The sequence below is a fragment of the Strix aluco genome, chromosome 16, assembly GCF_031877795.1.
Source record: "Strix aluco isolate bStrAlu1 chromosome 16, bStrAlu1.hap1, whole genome shotgun sequence".
Taxonomy (NCBI): Eukaryota; Metazoa; Chordata; class Aves; order Strigiformes; family Strigidae; genus Strix; species Strix aluco.
In genome coordinates this window covers 15220132-15238780 of record NC_133946.1, presented here as the reverse complement: position 1 = coordinate 15238780, position 18649 = coordinate 15220132, and the positions used below count along the sequence as shown (strand labels likewise).

The window sequence follows — 18649 nt, the reverse complement described above, 5'->3', positions numbered from 1 at the left end:
TGGAGCTTCATCAGGGGCCAGCAAGCTGAAGTTTGAATGCCATTAAATAGGCATCTATTTAGTTTGTATTAATGACTTATGTCTTCTGGAGAGAGAAACTTACTATGTTCTGGTAGCTCAAGTAAATTAAGATTTATTTGGGTCACGATAGAGAGGAACCTGTCTTCTAAATTCAAAGTAATTTTAAAAATTGCTTATAATATCAGCATTCTGGCTTCTACATATGTTTGTAGTGACTGTGTTTATTAAAAAAAAAAAAAAGCAAAAGTTTATTCCTTTAAAGTTTATTTGGATGACTATTTTTTTTTTTACTCAACCATGTTGGTTAGTTTTTTTTATTCAATATTTTCATGTCACTTGGCAGTAAATATTTGTCTCTATCCAGTATAATTCATTTTTAAGTAGAATAAAGTAGCTTAATCCCATTTCAGGCTCTGCATATTTTTTTACATAATAATGTCATGTCTTCATGAATGCTTTTTGTTGTTGCTGTTTAGAAGTTATTTCAGATTTAAGAATATGGAATTATTTCATACAGCGAGAGAATGTAATTTGATTTCCTGATTTTTCTTTGAACTGAGGTGTGGAATACCTGATAATTCTACAGCACACAAGATTTATACTCTTGTATTTACACAGAAAATGGAATGATCACTTCCAAATGGTCTTTGAAGATAGTCATTACCTGGTACAGGCCTTAAAAATTTGCTCTGTAGAACTGTTTGGAAAAATCTTGTATAGACAGGTGAAGTTGATGAAATTTTTATGAGGAACTAGGTGGGTTTGGTCAGGGCTTCTTTAAGTTTTTGGTTTTTTTTTTTTTTTCCCATTTTTTTCTTGGATGTGTTCTGGAATTCTCTCTTTTTCTGGCCAGTGGTGATGCTGGTATGGGTTCACGCAGCTGTGATGCAGCTCTGATGGCGCATGGTTTCAGGCAGGTGAATCCTGCAGCCTTTCTCCACCAGACTGTTATACCTGACCTGAGCTTCCTCAGTGTATTGCAGGTGCAGCCCGTATGACTTGTGTATGCTGTAAAGCTGAGGGCATGAGGTGTTTAGTCCTTAGCCACCTCCTTCCAAAGCCAGTGTGAGGGCAGTGCCAGGGCAGCCAGACTCCAGTGATGAAATGCTGTGCCACTGCTGCAGCCCATGCTGTGGCCTGTGAACCTCTTGCTTTCCAGCAAGAGCAGCCTCCTTCTTCCAGCCTACTGGCAGGTGATGGATTGCTGGCAATGTCTGTGTGGCCAGGTGATATGTTTACTTTGTTTCCTGGGTCAAGGTCATGGGGATGATACAGAGTGAACCTGCTGGTGGAAGGTAATTTTTTCTGCTAGCATCGAGGATGAGATCATCCCCCAGAGTTTACTTAGGTTAAAATTCAGAGATGTACAGTACAGACTGTTTATGTGCACAGGTACAGAGTAACTAACTCTGACTGCTGGTACCAATTAAGTGATCTTGGGTGTTAGTTTTCAATTGCAGGTTACTTGTGGCTAATTGTTTCATCTGGAATTTGCAGTTAGAGAGGAAGGCAAGGGCATAAGGAGGGTACTTCCCCCTTCCTGTCTGTGTCATGGTCAAGGGCTTTATGTTTGTGAGGTTTCATGACTTGCAGTAGGTTAATTTACAGCCCAGGTATTTCTATCCTGCCCCAGAAGACATCCTGATGTTTTATTGTTGACAAGAATTTTTCTTGCCCTTTCTGCAAATTGTGGACTAATTTAGCCAGCTGTGGGGCAGAATGGCCTGGTTGAGAACAGGATACCTGGGGACATGGCAACTTCATTGTGATTTTATGTTTGCAGGCAGGAAGATTCACTGCTCTAGTTCAACAGGACAGGGTTATCTCTCTGACAGGCAGGATGCCAACCGTGTTCAGTTGCTCATGAATCAATTGAGAACCTTTGGCCACAATAAAGAGTTGTTTAGCTTCTGCCTGAACACTTGCTAAATGGTAAAGAAACATGCATTGGTTATCTGACATCTAGATCAAGATTGCAGTTTATTAATCTCCGTTCTAGTACACGCTTTCTTCTGGTATTTGCTATCACACAATATTAGTGAGAGGCACTGAGAATTCAGTGGTAAAAGTTACTTGAGTAAGTGAAATAATTATGTCAAACAAAATGTGGCCGTTATGGCTCCAGGCTCTCTAAATGGCTCATTTTGGTCTATGAGCTTTAGGTTTTTGCTCACAATTGATTAGTTACCTATCCTGCCTCCTATGTTCAGAATAAAACTGTGAAAAATAAGTGCTGTAACTGAAAACAGAAACTGAGTTCTGTTTTTTGTTTAAAGTCTCTGAAGGTGTGATGTGTGAGGAACAGGGAAGCTGCGGTGTAAAGCACAGTATTGCACAGGAGTTGCAGGGTGGTGATTGTTTCTGGATCTGAGAGCTTCTGGTTTGGCTCTTCAGTGATGCTGGTTTTACACACAACAGCATGTCTCCTTTTGCTTTGAGGTACAGTAGTAAACAACACTGTTCTGGCTACCTCCCTGAACAGAGACTTTGCCATAAAGGATCCTTTTGTGAACAGGGCTAAGCTGCTGCTGGAATATACCTCCACATGGCCCTCCAGCCATTCTGTTTTGGTCACTGTTACAGAGCAGCGTGCTAGAACCTGGTGTCTGTAGGTGCCACGGGGCATTACTACAGAGGGGTGATGGTAGTAGTAATATGTGAAGCCTGAAGGATCCTGACTCTTGAGCACCCAGAGGAGAGTAGAAGGAATGGAGCCTTAAACTACTTATAAATGGAGAGTGGCAACTTCCAGGAAGAGTGGAAGAGGCAAGAGAGGGAGGTGTGCCACCTCCAGTTTGGGCATAAAGGCTAGGAAGATGTGCTTTCAAGTACTAATGGTGATGTGTGATTAGTACTTAAGCTGTGATTTTTGACTTGATATAGAATTGGAATGTGTCAGGTCAATGGAGTCTGTGCAGGCTGCACCGTAACTGCTTGTAGCTGGAATGGCTTTTGGGTAATGCTGTTTAGATTGTCTTGCAAGCCAGGGCCCTGGTTGTGGATTTTGGAGAATCTTTACAGCCTGTCTAGTAGTTAAAAACATTATTTGTTAATCCAAGTAAGAATGTCTGGAAGGACTAAGGTAGCAAACAGACATATCAGTCCTAGTAACTTCACTATAAATTCTCAAATGTTTAGAGTAAATTCTAGGCTTTGTTTCAGGTGTAGGAATTTTTAAAACCTAGGTTCAGACTCTGACAGAAGGACTCTACCCAGACTTAGTATTTTTTTAAATCTACCAAATAAAGTATTCATTGTGGGATTCTTCCAAATGCAATGTTTTTTGAAGTTCATTTTGTCAAGTAGTGTTTAGCTTTTTACTGTACGTTTTTAATGACTGGTTCCTGGAACAATGTTCAGAACACGTGGAAGCTGGTGTCTATGTAGAGGACTAGTTTTCAGCCAGTGCTGCTGATGTCTCTGTGTGACTTCTGTGCCTCTGAAGAGGAGCAAGGAATGAAACAGAATTGTTTGGTTTCATATGTGGCATCTTAAGATTAGGCTTCTGGATGCAGAAATGTGTCTACCTAAAATAAAACCTACTGCTGTATCTTGCAGTTACTTTTACTTCTCTAGGCCTTGAAGGACAAATCCTTAATGGAAACAAATTCCTTAAAGTTCGTATACTTTATACTTCAAGGCCCTAATTATTTCTACTGTATAGATTTCCATCACACATACTAGCCTGCATGGTCACAGAGAGGAGTGTGTTGGCATTTTGTCTTGCAAAAGATGCTTTTCTCAAGAATTTCATGTGATATGCAAGTTTCTTCAAAGGAACCTTTTAGCAAATTGAGTGATGTAGAAATAGCTGAAAGCCAGGTCCTATATGACTGTTACATGTTTTCATATCTGGAAAATTAGGTTTGAGAACACATTTTGCTTTCTTTAAAGTGTATGCAAGTGAAAATGCAGGCGTTCTGCCACTGAGAGGCTTCCCTAAAGTGAAGGAAAGAATGACCTAGAATAGCTAGATTTTAAATTTCTGTGCTCTGGTTTGCATCCCAGAGTAGACTCTCCTAACTGCTGTACAGGGTGGTTGGGCAATGGCTCTGTTCTCTGGAGAGTGCCAAGCTCCACCTGTGATGCCTGGTTGAGAGGAACAAAGAAAGACTTACTGGGACAGATGATGGAGGATTGCATAGTGCTTGAAAAGTCTTAAAACCTGTATGTTGTTTCTGGTATTTGGTAATAGCCAGTGGAGTTGAAATTTCACACCTGGCTACCAAGCAAAGAGTTAAGTAGGTCTCTCTCTCCCCACCCTCAGTACTTTTTCATCTGACCTACCCAGCGTTTCAATGGCTAACATAGGACCCAACTGCAAATTCAAAGCTCCTTCCAAAGGAGATTTCACTTACTTTTGTATCATAAGAGATGCTAACTTTGTGTTCCAGTGTTCAGTTTGAGAGGGTAGCTTTACACTCACTATTTCCTTCTAAAAATAAATAAGACAAGCTTGAGAAACTAAGTAGAAATTCTTGCTTTTCTTGGAAATCTTGCCTTTTGAATTGGTTTTGTGTCTGCATCACATATTTCAGGAGGTGACAGTGTATGGACAGAGAGTGTGGGGAAAATGTGGGGAAACTTCTGTGTCCTTGTGAAGTGTGCGGCACAGTTGTTAATCAACTGTTGCTTGCTTTTTGGGATGTTTACTTCTTTTTAAAGATCTTGCTGGGAATGATGTAAAGCTGATGGAGGATGAGGATGGGTAAGAGGCATCTCTAGGCTCGTTAAATGGGCTGTCATGCTGAACAAGCTTGTAATAGGCCTGCTGGGATAGTGCCATGCATATGGCAAGAAAGCTGCTTTAACAGCAGGAGGGAAAGACAGGCTGGAGAAATGGAAAGCTGCTGAAAGGCAAACAGAGCAACCAGGTATTAGGAGGGCAGATAAATGGGAAATTTTAAAGACTAGAAGGTGGGTTAGGAGAGGGGGAGAAGGTAGATGTGTGTTTTGCTTTCGAGAACGCAGTTTAATTAAAGTCAGAATACAAACATCTTCATGTGCTGCATATTTTCTTTTGGAGGTTGCTCACTTCTCTTTATTTTTTTCACTAGGTAGCCTACCTAAAAACAACAAGTAACCTGCTTATTCTATATCTGCTTATGTAACAACGATCACTTCAGTTTTCTTGGGAAACTAGGTTGAAAAAAATAAATCTTACTTCAGTTGTTTGACCAACAAGTTTAGGAGTGGCAGCAGAGATTATGCATTATCACTGGACGAACTAGTCTGCCTCAGAAAAGAGTGAAAGACGTGCTTTGGGACCTAGGTTAGATTGCTTTTTCACATGGATGCTTTCTTCCATGTTCTGGTGTTGTCTTCAAGTCCTCCTTCAAGTCCTTCTGGTGCTTTTCTGATATCACTTCTAGGTTGTTTTGTTTTGTTTTTCCCTATATACATATCCAGTTAGTCTTTAACTCTGGATGAGTTTTGAGTTTTCAACAATAGTGTTCTTCCTCAGTTTCAAATTTGCCATTGTTTTTCAGTGTTGTTGAATATTTACCTATTCTTGTGTTTCGTACAGAAAGGAGGAAAAGACTTTTACCATTATGTCTTCTAAGTACCTTTCAGTATATTGAGTATTGTTGTAATATTTTCTTTGTAAGTAATACTGTTATTGTCGAACTCCATGTAATGATTTTTCCTACATTTCCTGTAGTATTTTTTTCCCTTCTATTTTAGTGTCTAATATATTTTGTAGCAGGAAGGGAAAATATCAAATACAATACTTTGTATGGGAGTAAATTACTGATTTATGGTATTGATGTTACAATAATTTCTGCATGACACTTCATTCTATATTTATGAATACTAAACATTTTATATGCATTTTGATATATCATCACATAACTGTCTACAATGAGCCTGCTTTCACTTCTAGACTTGATGAACTTGATTTAGGTTCCAGTAATGAGGTTAGTTTCTATTTCTCCTTCAGTCTGCCTTTTTAGTTTAAACAAATTTTCCATTAGTTTACCAAGGATGCTACTTGTTTGAAATATCTGAACGTGGTCATGAGTTTTTCTCCAGTCTTTCAGCCTATCCTTGCTTTTTGAAGAGCCGTTACACCTCAGTTAAGTATTGCATACCTTTTCAAGTAGCAGCATTAAATGCTGTAATGGCTAATAGGTCAGTTACTTCACTATTGAGGTCACTGTAAATTCTGGAACGTACAATATTTGTGCCTCAATCTTATTTTCTGTGTTTAATTTTGTTCCAGCAAAGTACGTGTCATGCTATGCCAAACAATACTAATGTGGTTATTTTTAAGTAAGTTTGTTGGCAGTAAAACACGGAAGTAAAATTCAGACAAACATGACGGCAGTTGGAATGAAGCCCACTTGCCTCTTTTATTGGAGGTGGTGTTTGGCAAGTAGGTCTGGATCCCAGAGGTAGTTCTGTACTGCAATCAAGCCTGCATGTGGAAAGAAATGAAAGGGGCACTTGGGAAATGTTGGGTATCATTATGTGGAGGCTTTCTCTTTGGTCCTTACCAGATTTTCTCTTTCTCCGTTCTCCCTCTTATGCCACACTTTCCCTTCCTGGTTCCAAATCTGGTATGATGCCTACCAATGAAGGGTTCTGTAAAGATCATCTTAACTTTAGTTTTTGTCTGCCTGTTGTCATTTTGCTTATCCCCATCTTTAAATGCTGTGTAATGCTGTCCACCCATTTAAAAACTCTGTAGTTTCCACCACATTTTAAAATTTAAATGGCTTTTATATTTAAATTGAAATTTCAGAGCAATAACGCTTCTGTTGTGTTACAGCTAGGAGCAGGAGACAAAAAGAAAGCTCTATTCTGAATATTCCCACACATCTTTTCCCTCAAATGCTACAGCTGTTTTATCCCTTCATAAATCTTTAATCAGAGGATTTCAATACTTAATTACAAAAAAAATTTATCCTCACATCATTCCTTTGCTGTCAGCCAGTATTTTCCTTATTATGTGGCTAAGCTAGGCATTAAGGGGCTAAGTGATCTTTGCAAAATGGCATGGTGAGCCACTGGCAGCCTTTAAGACTCCTGGTTTATAAGCCTGTAATCTGCTGACTTGACACTAACATTCTTTTCAGTTGGCAAATCAAACGGAAACACCCTAAATCCTGGTTGGAACTAAGAAGAGTTATCCTGAGATGAGAATTACTGCATAAATGCGTTAATGCTGTGATTATCAGTGTCACAGAGGCACCAAATAAAAAGTGAGTAAATATGCAGGATAGAAACATAAGTGCTTCAGGGCTGTGCGCACGAGGTGACTCCTCAGGCCCAACCACAGCAGGGTGGCAGGATGGCTTACATGGCCCGCAGCGGCTGTGGCAGCAGGGGTGAAAGCCAGCAGTGCTTACCCGATCATCCTCGACTGGGCGGTAGGGAAAGGTGACTTGGACAGGCCTCGTAGCGTTTTCCTCTCACACGCGCACAACTTTTTTTGCTGTTACCTGTGTGGTTTTTTGGGTCGTGGGTTTTGGATGCTCTCTCATGCTAGACATGAGAGAGATTATGTTTATAAAAGCTGCTTTTTCAAGTCTGTTTGTAAATGTTCAGCTGATACCACAACATCATTTGTGCTTGAATTGCCTTTTCAAGCTTTTTCTTTACAGCCAGGAGAGGTATAAAAATTTCTGCAGAATTACCTGCCCAGAAGGTTGTTTGTTTCTTCCAGATATATCAGTTGGGCTAATAAAAAATATTACTTCTCTGGGAAAACCGTGCTCTCTTTGTGTTATCCTGGTGTTTTTATAGGGCTTCAGAAATTGGTACTGTATGCAGCGACCTATGATATCTGCATGTTATTCAGTGTGCAAGTGTACATTGCATTTATTGTGTAAAATGGCCAATGATTCCCCAAGCTGTAGCTGGTGGAACAGTCAATTACTTGACTGAGCTCTATGTGTGACAGTGTCCAGAGCTAATTAATAAGTATTCCTATGTTTTTGAGATCTAAGCCCTTATTCTGTAGTGTGTGATTGTTTGGGGTTTATTTTTCCCTACTGTTTTATCTCTGTTTTAAATGTTGTTATCATGTTTCACAAATAAACCACCCTTTTTTTACACCTTGACAAATAACAGGCAATGTAAAACACCACAGTGCTGTTAAAACACTGTAAAACCATCTGAGTTAAATGAACAAGAAACTAAATGTTTTGCTGTGATCAGATTTAGTTTTAAATTAAGGTACATTTAAGGTAGACGAACAAGCTCCCATTCGTTCATGTCAGACTTTAAAAGGTACCTAGCATAGTGACAAAGTTTTGTACTGTTTCTCTAATGACAGAGGTGTTGATTGCAAACTTGTGATAAACCAAGTGAAACCGATTCAGTCTTTTTCCAAAACTGAGAGACAAAATAAAATAATACAAGAGTAAATAATATGTCACAGGGTAGAGGTATTAAATTCAATATTTGTCCCGAGTTCAAACCACAACAATATTATAATGTTTTCCAGTACAGCTAGCAGAGATAATGAAATAATTTAAAAATCTGTTCTATTTTATATTTTGCTTAAACTAAGGAAGTCTTCATGTGAAGGCACTGTGTACACCTTCTTTACTCTAAGAGTAGTGTAGGTAGATAATCATTAAGTCTATTTGTCATTAGTTATGCCACTAGGCTGTACTGTGGCTGTTCACGTCTTCCTACTTTCCAGTTGTCTTTTCCTCTCCTGAGGAAGGCATGCCCAAATAAACTTTCACGTAACTTGCCATTGTACTGTATATCAAAAGAAATCTTGCTTTTGATATTTCTTTGATTTAAGCTGTAGTAAAATACTACAGGAATGTATGCACATAATTTTATTTCTATATTCAGTAGCTTAAATAATGTGGTTTAAGGTTCTACCTCCTATCTTTCCCTCCTGCTTTCCCATAGTTGAGAGCGTAGCATGACAGGATTCTTTTTTAGCAGGGGAAGACTCAATATGATTTTTCATACTACTGTAACGTGCAATGCAATCTGATGTTGCTTATAAAACAGTAGTATGCATTGTACATCTAACTGAAATTTTTAGAAGAAATTTTTGTCACTAAGTTCAAGGTCATGGATCTCATGCATTTTCAAGGAAATTCTTGTCATGGGCTAAAATCGTGTTCCACCTGCAGTCTGGATCTTCATTAGCTGATAGGAGGGATTTGCGGCATTGGCAATAAGTTCTGCTGGTGGCTGGCTGCCTGCCAAAGCAGGGCTGCTGTTTAAGACAGCAGGGCTCTGCCTTTCGCCAGCCTGAAAGGCACTGTGTTTTCAGGAAGAATGCGGTGCAGGATTTTATGTCGAGTCAAAAACGACGGGCTGTCCTTGCTTTACTGAAACAATTGCATGTTTATGGGTTTGTAGTAAGTGATGTCATGAGGGTGTTGGCTTTTAGGAATTTCACTACTGAGGAAGCAGTTTGAAATGCAGGCAGAATCTTCAAGACCTTCAAATATGCACTTGGTTTCTTTTTAGTTAGCTTTGAACAAATGTACAGATGGATACATACATACATATTTTTTTGGTAAGGAATTAACATATGGAATATAGGAGCGATTTAAGTGGATACCTGAATACCTGAAGGCAATGTCGAGTCAGTCTGGATTTTCAAACTCTGTTCCTCTACCGGGATATCCATTCTACCAGGTGTCATGCAGGTATATCGTGTTTTAAGTTTTATCTTTTAATGCACTTGCATGTATAGAGCTGTGGCATGATGCTTGTGTTAACAGATATTTTTTGTTTCCATTTCTTTGTTCTCTGAAAAAATTTATGAAATTGGACAATTAAGAAGCTGGAAAACATAAATACAGTTTTGGAATGCTTTGTGCCTGACTTTATAATTAGGTTTGAATTCATTTAAAGCAAATATTTTTTATTGCTAAACATACTAAGTATTTTGAGAGTTTTTCTAACTGTAAAAATGAAGTTGTAACCCTGGAAATTTTTGAGTTATATATTCGGATATTTCAGTCATTTATTAGGAACCAGATATCTTTGGTGTTGAGAAATGGAAATTATACAGATTTCTAGAAGCATGAATAATTTTAAGTCTTTTCATGCAGAATTGCATGAGGTAAACAAACAGAAGTACTTATTGTTGTTATGCTTTTAAGACAATTCACAAAAAATGTGCACATGTGGAAAGGTGATAAATGCTGATGTGGTGATCTAGCTTAATCATACAAGCTTTTTATTGTTTGTGTTTTTGACTCAACAGTCCTGTTTTATTAAAAATTCTTCTTTCTGAGAGTGCTGTATAACAGTTTTCTAGTGAATGGGTTGGATTCTAACCATGAAATTACTGTTCCTGCTGTGGAAGACTCTAATATTGCATAATAATTAGAGGGAATGTGTTACAATACTTCTTTGGCTGAAAGATCTCAGGTTTCTGGCACACCTTAATAAAGGAATGTAATCTCTGTTTTATTGTGTCTAAATCTGAAGTCCTTGCCTTTCATGCTGCAACAATAACAGAGGGAGGGGAAAATGGGAGTTGGAACAGGAGTTTTGTGCTATTACTCATCTTTCTGTAACAGATTTAAAGAGTAGGATAAGAGAATAAGTTAATAATTAACATGTTCCTATCCAGAGAATAAACCTGACAAATAATCTTCATAAACTGCAGCATACACAGTCGTATGGGTTAATTTTGTAAGGCTGCAGTGATAGTCGTTTGTGAATAGAAACAAAAGGGGTTCTGCATAGTGTTCATTTTACCACTTTTCTGTGTGTTTCTTGAAATAAATTCCTGCACTTATTTGCATATTTGTACCTCTGCAGTACTACCAGGCTGTCTGGTCAAAGGTACCAGTAGGGTTTTACTGAAACCAGAGTTAGCCATTTAGAGGTCAACCACAATGACTGCTCATGGCTGCTGTCCTTTGGCCTAACTTTGGAGGATGCTGAAGTCTAGTAGCCTTTATCCTTTTTTTCTGGCCCTTTTTGTGATAATAGGCATGAATAAAATGGAAATTAAAGATGACAGAAATTCAGTAAATGGCAGCTGATGTAAAAACCTCCTCTTCCCAAAAGTATGTTAGATGCTTAGTCAAATGCATGCCTTTTCACTCCTGCTCCTCCAGATAAAATGACCAGAGCCTGCCACCCAACCCTCTGGTTTCCACAGTGACCTTCTAGACAGAATGAAGGTCTTGTGAGTGAGTTCCATGTCCTCACCTCTCTATTGTGAAAAGATAGATTGAAGTTCCTGAACTTTTGCATCCCTGTTGTTTAATTGCATTTTGTTTTTTAATTCTCTCCTCTCTTTCTTACATGTTTTTAAGTAGTTATTCTGCATTTCAAGGAAGCCTGTGTTTAATAATTTTCATTTTTTCAGTTTAATTAGTTTCTGTGATATGCAACAGAGATTATTAAATGCTGGTTTATGTATGAAGAGTTGGGTGGACTTACTTCCTCTTGTCACTAAGTCATTCTGACTTTGTGACTCTGTATTTATTCTGGTACCTATAAGGAGAAAATCTTTACATTGTGTACAACCACTGATAACTTGGTAGCTCCAACTATGCAGTCATTTTAGAGCTCATCCTTAGTGCAGAATTTTCTTTCAGAATGGGAACATATGTCTGTTTCTATCTGGGGAGTAATATAGCTTACAGAAACAAGACTGAATTTGGATTTTTATTCAACTCTTGTTATATTCTGGTGAGTGAACATTTTCCAGTAAAATAAATAGGCAGTGAGGCTACCATTTATCATAATTGGTTTGTGCTCTCTATGGAATGGGGAGGGTTAGTATACATTATGCTAAGTTTGTATGTTGGCAGAGACATTAATCTAATGTGGCTTGCGACTGGGATGGCATGAAAGTCTTGAACAGAGTTCTGGAAAAGCTCTGTCTTCAGGAAACTGCCTTTTGTGTAGACAAGATTAATTTTCTAGAGATCAGAATTATCTTTGGAATTGCCTGGTGTTTGAAATGGATTGTGTTTTCTGTTACACATAAGGAGTAATAGTTTTGGTATCATATTTTTGTGGAAATGTGGTCTGAAATATTGGTGATGGCCTCTTCTGGAGGAGTGTGCAATGAGTGTTTTGTTCATTTATGGTTTTTTTAAAGATTGCTCAGGACATTGTTTATAATTTATCTTGGAGATGACCAAGATACAGTCTCTAAAACTAGGTCACTCGTGACATGGTCTCTTCGTCTCTTGGTTGGCTGTTAATTATGGAATTGTATAAATCAGGAGTTCATCTTGGGGACTGTGGTTTTGAGCCATATTGTAACTCATTTTTGGTATCCATGCAATGCAGAATTGGAGTTTCTTGGGAGTTTTTCCATATTTGGACAGAATTTACAGATTAATAAAATTTATGTTGAGCTTGATAATAAATCTCTTTTTGTTTATGGCACAACATTAGAGATCTGATCTAGATATTAGTTGTAGGAAATACTCAATGTGATTCAAAAACACTTCCTCAAGGATTTTATCAGGTTTTTTTTTTTACAGATTTGGTATTTAATGTAGAAATTCAAAGAAAACGTTACCATCTATGATTCCTGTACTTTAAGATAAGTAGCAGCAAATGCGGAACTAATATTGGTGGTTAAGCTTTGAATGGTAGCTGAAGCATGCAAGTAAACCTGCTATGTGCCATCTTACAGCGGCTCGAATGGCATTAGCCAGGTAGCTTGCATTTTTTCACCTGCTTAATGTTGTAATGTTAGGGTTTTTTCATATATAGTGTAGAAGGAAGTCTGTTCAAAAGTTTTTGAAAATATAATGCTTTGATTTTCATTAGCTTAATCAGTAGAGATTAAGAACAAAGTTTTTTCTAGCAGTGCTTGCAAAGACTGCTAAAGTCTTTTTCCAGGTTACCCTGGTATGGCAAGAGACCTTCTTTGTAAGAACACTTGCTATTTTTCATTGCTTTAGGCTTCTAGAGGAGAAGATGGTAGCCTTATGAGTTTCTCTTTGGCAAGTGAAGAGATCTAGGATCCTAGCTATGGTTGACAAGAGAAGCCAGAGCTTTCAGCTCCACTGGGATATTAGCAGATTGGAGCCATTTTAGAAAATATTAATTGTTTTTGTTTGCCTCAAAACCAGTTTTGAGTAGGAGGAGTCACATCTCTCTCCTCACATGGAAACCTGAGATAATACAAAACCCAATCGTGTCTCAGCTACGGAGCAGTTACTAGTGTTTCTGTAATGTAGTTGGAGTTCTGCTGGTGGACTGCGATACTCTTCATAAGCACATACCTCTTCACAAAGAAACTTCTTGTTTCTGTCACAAATGCACAGGGGGCAAGACATGGGTGTTCTGCATAGTTGAGAGATCTTGTAATTTTCAGTAGTTACATTCAAAGTAGCAAAACAGTTTTTAGGGTTTATCAGGGCTGTCATAGTCCTTTGGCCTAGCCAGTACCAGAACCTTCTGCGGCCCTTTGTAATACTGAAATTTCGTCTTCTAGGGAGGTTGATGGAAACCCTGTTCACAACAAAAGGCTGCTGTTCAGATCAAGACTTCCTTGGAATCTCACATGCTATTACACTTTTTCTCTTTGCTAAAAAAGGGGAGCAAAAAAAGTTCTATCCAGTGGGGGTGTGTGGACACTTGTGAATTTTGTGAATTCAAGATGAGTCAATTCAATTGCATCTGTGCAGTTGATTCCAAATGCAGTAATGCAGATCCCATCCAGTCATAGCAATAGTGTAAATAAGCTGTTGTAATTGAAACTAAGCGACAAACTGACAGTGCTTTACCATGGAAAGGGAAGAGATCTTGCAGCATTAAGCTGTTGCTTTTCTTTTGAGGAGGGAGCCACTGCACACTTCGAATGTTGGTCTTTAATTAACATCCATTTCTGAAATTAAAAAAAAAATGATGCTGTATTTTAGATAGAGGAATAAATCTTGATCACCTCCGTGTTGTAGAGTGTTAGGAGACAGCAAGTGCATTTAAAAAACCAAAACAGTTACTGAGTTTTCTTTGTAGCATAATCTGACAAGCTTAGTTAAACTAAAATCTGAGAAATAATGAGGTCAGGCACATATCAATCAAGAATAACAAAAAATTTATTAAAATATTTGCTTGTTTGGTAGTATTAACCAAAGTCCTGGGTAACTATTTTATGTTGCTGTTCTGAATATTCAGCAGTATGCATGTGTATGACAGGGATTTACAGTTTAATTTTTCTTGGAATAACAAATCAGTTGAGCAAAACTTCCTGTATTTTTTGTTCTTTGTTGGTTCAGAGCCATTCCCTTTACCCTGTAGGGAGAAGAGGAGGACAAAGGGGAGGGCAGAGTTTCTGACAAAATTGACAAATATATACAAGAACATGGTGTGCTAAATTCAAGCTGGCTTTAGAAGCTGTTTCCCCATAGAATTTGATTTTTATATATGCCTACAATAAAATGTACCTTTCACATTAGGAGAGGGAGATCAGGCTCTTTTTAGATGGATAATTCCTTTTTCAGGACTTGGGAGGAACTAGTGAAGAAAGCTGGTGCTGCTATGACTAGCTATCTCCTTTATGGCTAAAAAGAATATATTAAATTCAGTTTTAAGTAACAGAGGGAACGATCAAAATCTGAAGAAGACAGTTTTATATATTATATCCTCTGCAATATGTAAAACGTGGGCAGGCTATTTTTATATTAAAATGATATTAAACGTGATATAATTGCTTTACAGGCAAATGTAAATATTGCTTTTAAGCAAAAAAACCCTTTTTTTTTCCAAGGGGCCTCATGATTAGAATGTCAGCAGTTATTTGGGCTTGACAGAACAAACAACGCATTAAAAAGCTTCACATAATAAAAAGTAACTCATTAAGCAAGACTGAACTTGAAAAAAGAGTTTTGCTTGCAGGGAATAAATCTTAAGTACAGGGTGCTCTCTGAGAAGACAAAATGATAGGAAAACTGTTAAAGACGAGGCAGGTTGCAAGATCACCATCTCTAAACTTTGTCCGGAAGAATCAAGCACAAAATTGTGAGTGAGAGATGTTGGTTAAGGTGTGGGCTGGTGGTGCAGTTCCTGCGCGACTTTCCTCAGTTGCTTCCATGGAAAAGTGGAGCTGGGTAAGAAAGCTTTTCTTACAAAATGCCTCTGATGCGGGAAGTCTCTTCTCAATTCCTTATCTCCTACCTCTCGCCTCACCCCCACCCACCCTTTTTTCCTCACTCTATTCACCTTTTTTTCTTAAAATCTCCTCTATTTTGTCGTATCTGAACTGGAAATGAAAAGCTTCAGCTCTGTGTGAGTGACCAGTAGATTAGCACAATCCCGTGCCTGGCTCCCTTGTGATCTACAGGACCAACTGTGAAACTGCGAGTGTGTTGATGCTGTCCCGGTGTTAAACGGAGCCCTTGTGAAACTGTTGGCAGTGGTACGTTGCTAGTTTCGCCTGTGTTGAGTTGCATGCCTTCTTTAGGCATGCGTGTCACTTCTGGCTTCCTTAACACACATTACCTTCTGTCTCCTCAGGTCTCTTTCCACATTCCTAGCATGGCTCGGGTTACACTTGCTGGTAAGGGTGTAATCAGATGAATGCGTGGCAGATTGCAACAATTCATTATAAATCATTCTGTCAGAAAAGAGGAGACTCTGAGGAAAAATGTGAGCATTATGATAATGTTATCTGTTAAGTGTCCTTAAAAGGAGACAAAAGTATAAACTGCATATGATGCAAATAATAGCTCTGATGTGGATTACTTACTTTTCTAATTAATTCTGACTGAAACTTTGAATATTTCTTTTTGTTTATTTTGTGATATCTGGTATTTCAGGCTCTTATGCACAGAAATGTAATTGTAGTTCTTCTAATGACATTGATATTTGGCCAGCAGAACCAGTTGCGACAAGTTCTGTGTTACTTTTTTCTTAACAGCTATTTTCTACCATACTCTTCATGATAAAAAAAGGAAAATATCTAGTTTAACTAGAGGTTCAGGTGTAAAATCTTTTGTACTTGCATTATTCTGAGGATTTCAGCATGAAAGGGCAGTTTGTCTCTTTATTTTTGCAACATTGTGCATTATTTCTGTTGGTTTAGAGGAATTCATGCATGTTTGTGTTCCGAAACAAAATTGCTGTGTTGGTATAAATACAGGCTAATTTGGTTTCCTGAATGGTGCAGGTTGTTCAGAATTCTGTTCACTACTTCTCTTCTTTCCGTTACCATTTCTGCCTCAGCAGTTGACTGACTTACGGAATTATCATAGTTCTTAGTTCAGTAGCGTGCGTCCCAAGATTTACACTGCGATTGCTTCTCTTAGAGCTGAAGCTGCCTGGATACCTCTTGGATCCTTTAAAATCCTGAAATTTGCATGTTATGTTTGGGGGTCCAGTTTATGCAGCAAAATGTACATCAAAGAACCATCCTATAACGCTGAGAGTTTATGCTCTAAATACGTTGGTTTTGAAATTAAATATGGAAACTAACTTTGCGTCTTAGAAGTTGAGCCTAGAGAGGAAGGAGTATTGTTCTTTCTATTGTACATAAAGGAAACTTTGACTTATAATATATCCTGCGGTTTAAAGGATGGTCCTAGAAATTGTCCTGGTTTGTGCAGCATTTAGTTGATGATTTGAGAAATGTAAACTACAGTTACAGTTTGGTTTGGAGAAAAAAAAGTTGAAACGGTGGCAGAAAAATTGTAAGCCATAAATTTGCAAGTTTCTTCTTTATGCAAATTCATAATTTATTAAAACAGAAATGACAGCATTGCAGAAGCTTAAAAGTTATTTTAAAACCAATTAACTATAGGAAAATTATAACCAATATAGTGATTTATGTTAAAATTTGCATACGTGTCAGCTAATATTTGAATTATTGTTAAATATAGATAGTATGTATTGTAGTAAGATGTAGATTATATTTAGTCTCACTTTTTATGCTGTTATTTTGGCAGGTGTATGATTTGTGACATTGTTAATCCAGTTTCATGAGTCCTGAAATTCATTTGAAGGACATCTTCCTGCAGAAGATGAGCATAAATTTGAGCACTTAATAAATGGATACTTATATATTCCATTTTTAGATTTTTTTCCAAAAAATAGACTACTTGTTTCTCACATGCTGAGGAGAGCCATCTTAAATTAAAGACACTTATTTGAAACAGACGGTCAGTCCTGTTGACGTGTAAATGCCTCTGCACACTGCTGAGATGACTGCAATGCAGATAATGCTGATGGTGTTAGCCTTTTCAAAATTTACATCAGGTTTTCAGCTCCTGTGAGAGGTTTCATTTACTCATAACTTTAGGTAAGGAATAATCATCCACTGAAGACAAACAATTATAGTGGAGAAGACTGTAATGGCTGAGATTATGACCTCATGTGGGGAGCATGCCAGGACAGTACATAACCACGCTGCTTCCCCGACATGCTGCCTCAGATATGACTTGTCCCGAGTGACAAATCAGATGGCAATTAAGACCTGTGTCTCAGAAATTAAGACCCGTGTCATTTTCAGACATTGTTGTGCATTAATCTCTTTCCTTGGAAACCCTTGGACGTTGTACTAGTAAGTTTTGCTTGCTGTGACATTGCTGACGTTAGTTCTGTCTTCCCTGTGGCTACCACCTTCTTCTGAAGTGGGACAGCCTCTCTGCCTTTTTCTTTTACTCTTCAAATTCCAATTGTGCCTGCACTTTACTGACCCTTTCCTTAAAATGTTGAAGACCTGTCCCTTCTCCCTTAGGATTTAGAGTCTCCTGTTAGAAGCCTTGTCTTCCTGTAGGGTTATTGTAACTTCGTAGAGCTCTGTCGCCTTTCCTTTCTCTTCCTTATTCCCATGTAAGTAATCCACATTTTACCTACTGCTTTAACTACATCATCCATTTAAAAAATCCGTTTCTTGGCTCTCCTGTTAAACTGCATCAAGTTCAAGCTTGTCTTTCTTGCTTTAAGATGTGTCATTAGCTTTGTCCCCACTCTGGTTTCTTACCAGGTTACTCCCTCTGTTTAAGTCTATTCAAATGTGGCTGTAGTAAAAATTATTTGTTTTATGCTTGTCTGCTGTTGACTAGGTAAGATTTCTAGATTTGAAATATGTCCTGGTTTACAGAATTAGTAACTCTTGCTGTGTAAGAGTAATTATTCACTTATTACTGTTCTGAAAACTTAATTGTTTTGTCTTTCTCAGCTTACTTTAGCTTTTACTGATTTCCCTCCCTTCCTCCTGTCCCCTTTCAGGTAAACGCTAGTGTTTCCTCTTGTTTTCCTACAGCCATTCTGTCTTTTCCATTGCTCTAAAAGTTGCCAGAAGGGAAGTAAAAGAGAAACTTGGAGCATTACCTGTAACTGTGGAGTCCTTTAATTGTGCATTTGTCTTCTGTTGGCATGATGTGGGGAAAGGTGGGTTCCAGGTGATGTCAGAGATCCAGAAACATTGTTCACAAGAGTTTAGCTGTTGTAAATTGTTGACACTAATAAGTCAGCATGTGTATATTGATTAGAGAAATGTGCGTAAATTGACTTGCGGATCAAGTGGATTTTAATGAGAATGATTTTCAGGTGTGTCCACAAGATACTTTTGTTTTAACTCCCGCTTTTGTGCCATTGTTATGTCTGAAGAACAGTAGCAAGTGTTGATACAGCTTTTGGATGGCGAAAGATGCAGCCAAGATTTTGTTCCAGTTCTGGCTATTCATGTGGAAACCTTACAGGCAGGTTTGTTTTCTCA

The 18649-nt window shown here is 38.1% G+C and overlaps 1 protein-coding gene across 6 annotated transcripts in view; it reads left to right on the top strand.

Moving 5' to 3' along the window:
• Positions 1–18649, top strand: part of PLEKHA7 (pleckstrin homology domain containing A7) — a 158243-nt gene that overhangs the window by 41936 nt on the left and 97658 nt on the right. Inside the window, exon 1 of one of the 6 annotated variants that reach the window (XM_074842566.1) lies at positions 9315–9650. The exons of the other annotated variants lie outside the window; for them this stretch is intronic. Coding sequence (XP_074698667.1) covers positions 9580–9650 — 71 coding nt within the window. The 5' untranslated portion in view covers positions 9315–9579. Of the gene's footprint in view, positions 1–9314; positions 9651–18649 lie in introns of those variants that run through there. 6 annotated transcript variants of the gene reach the window in all.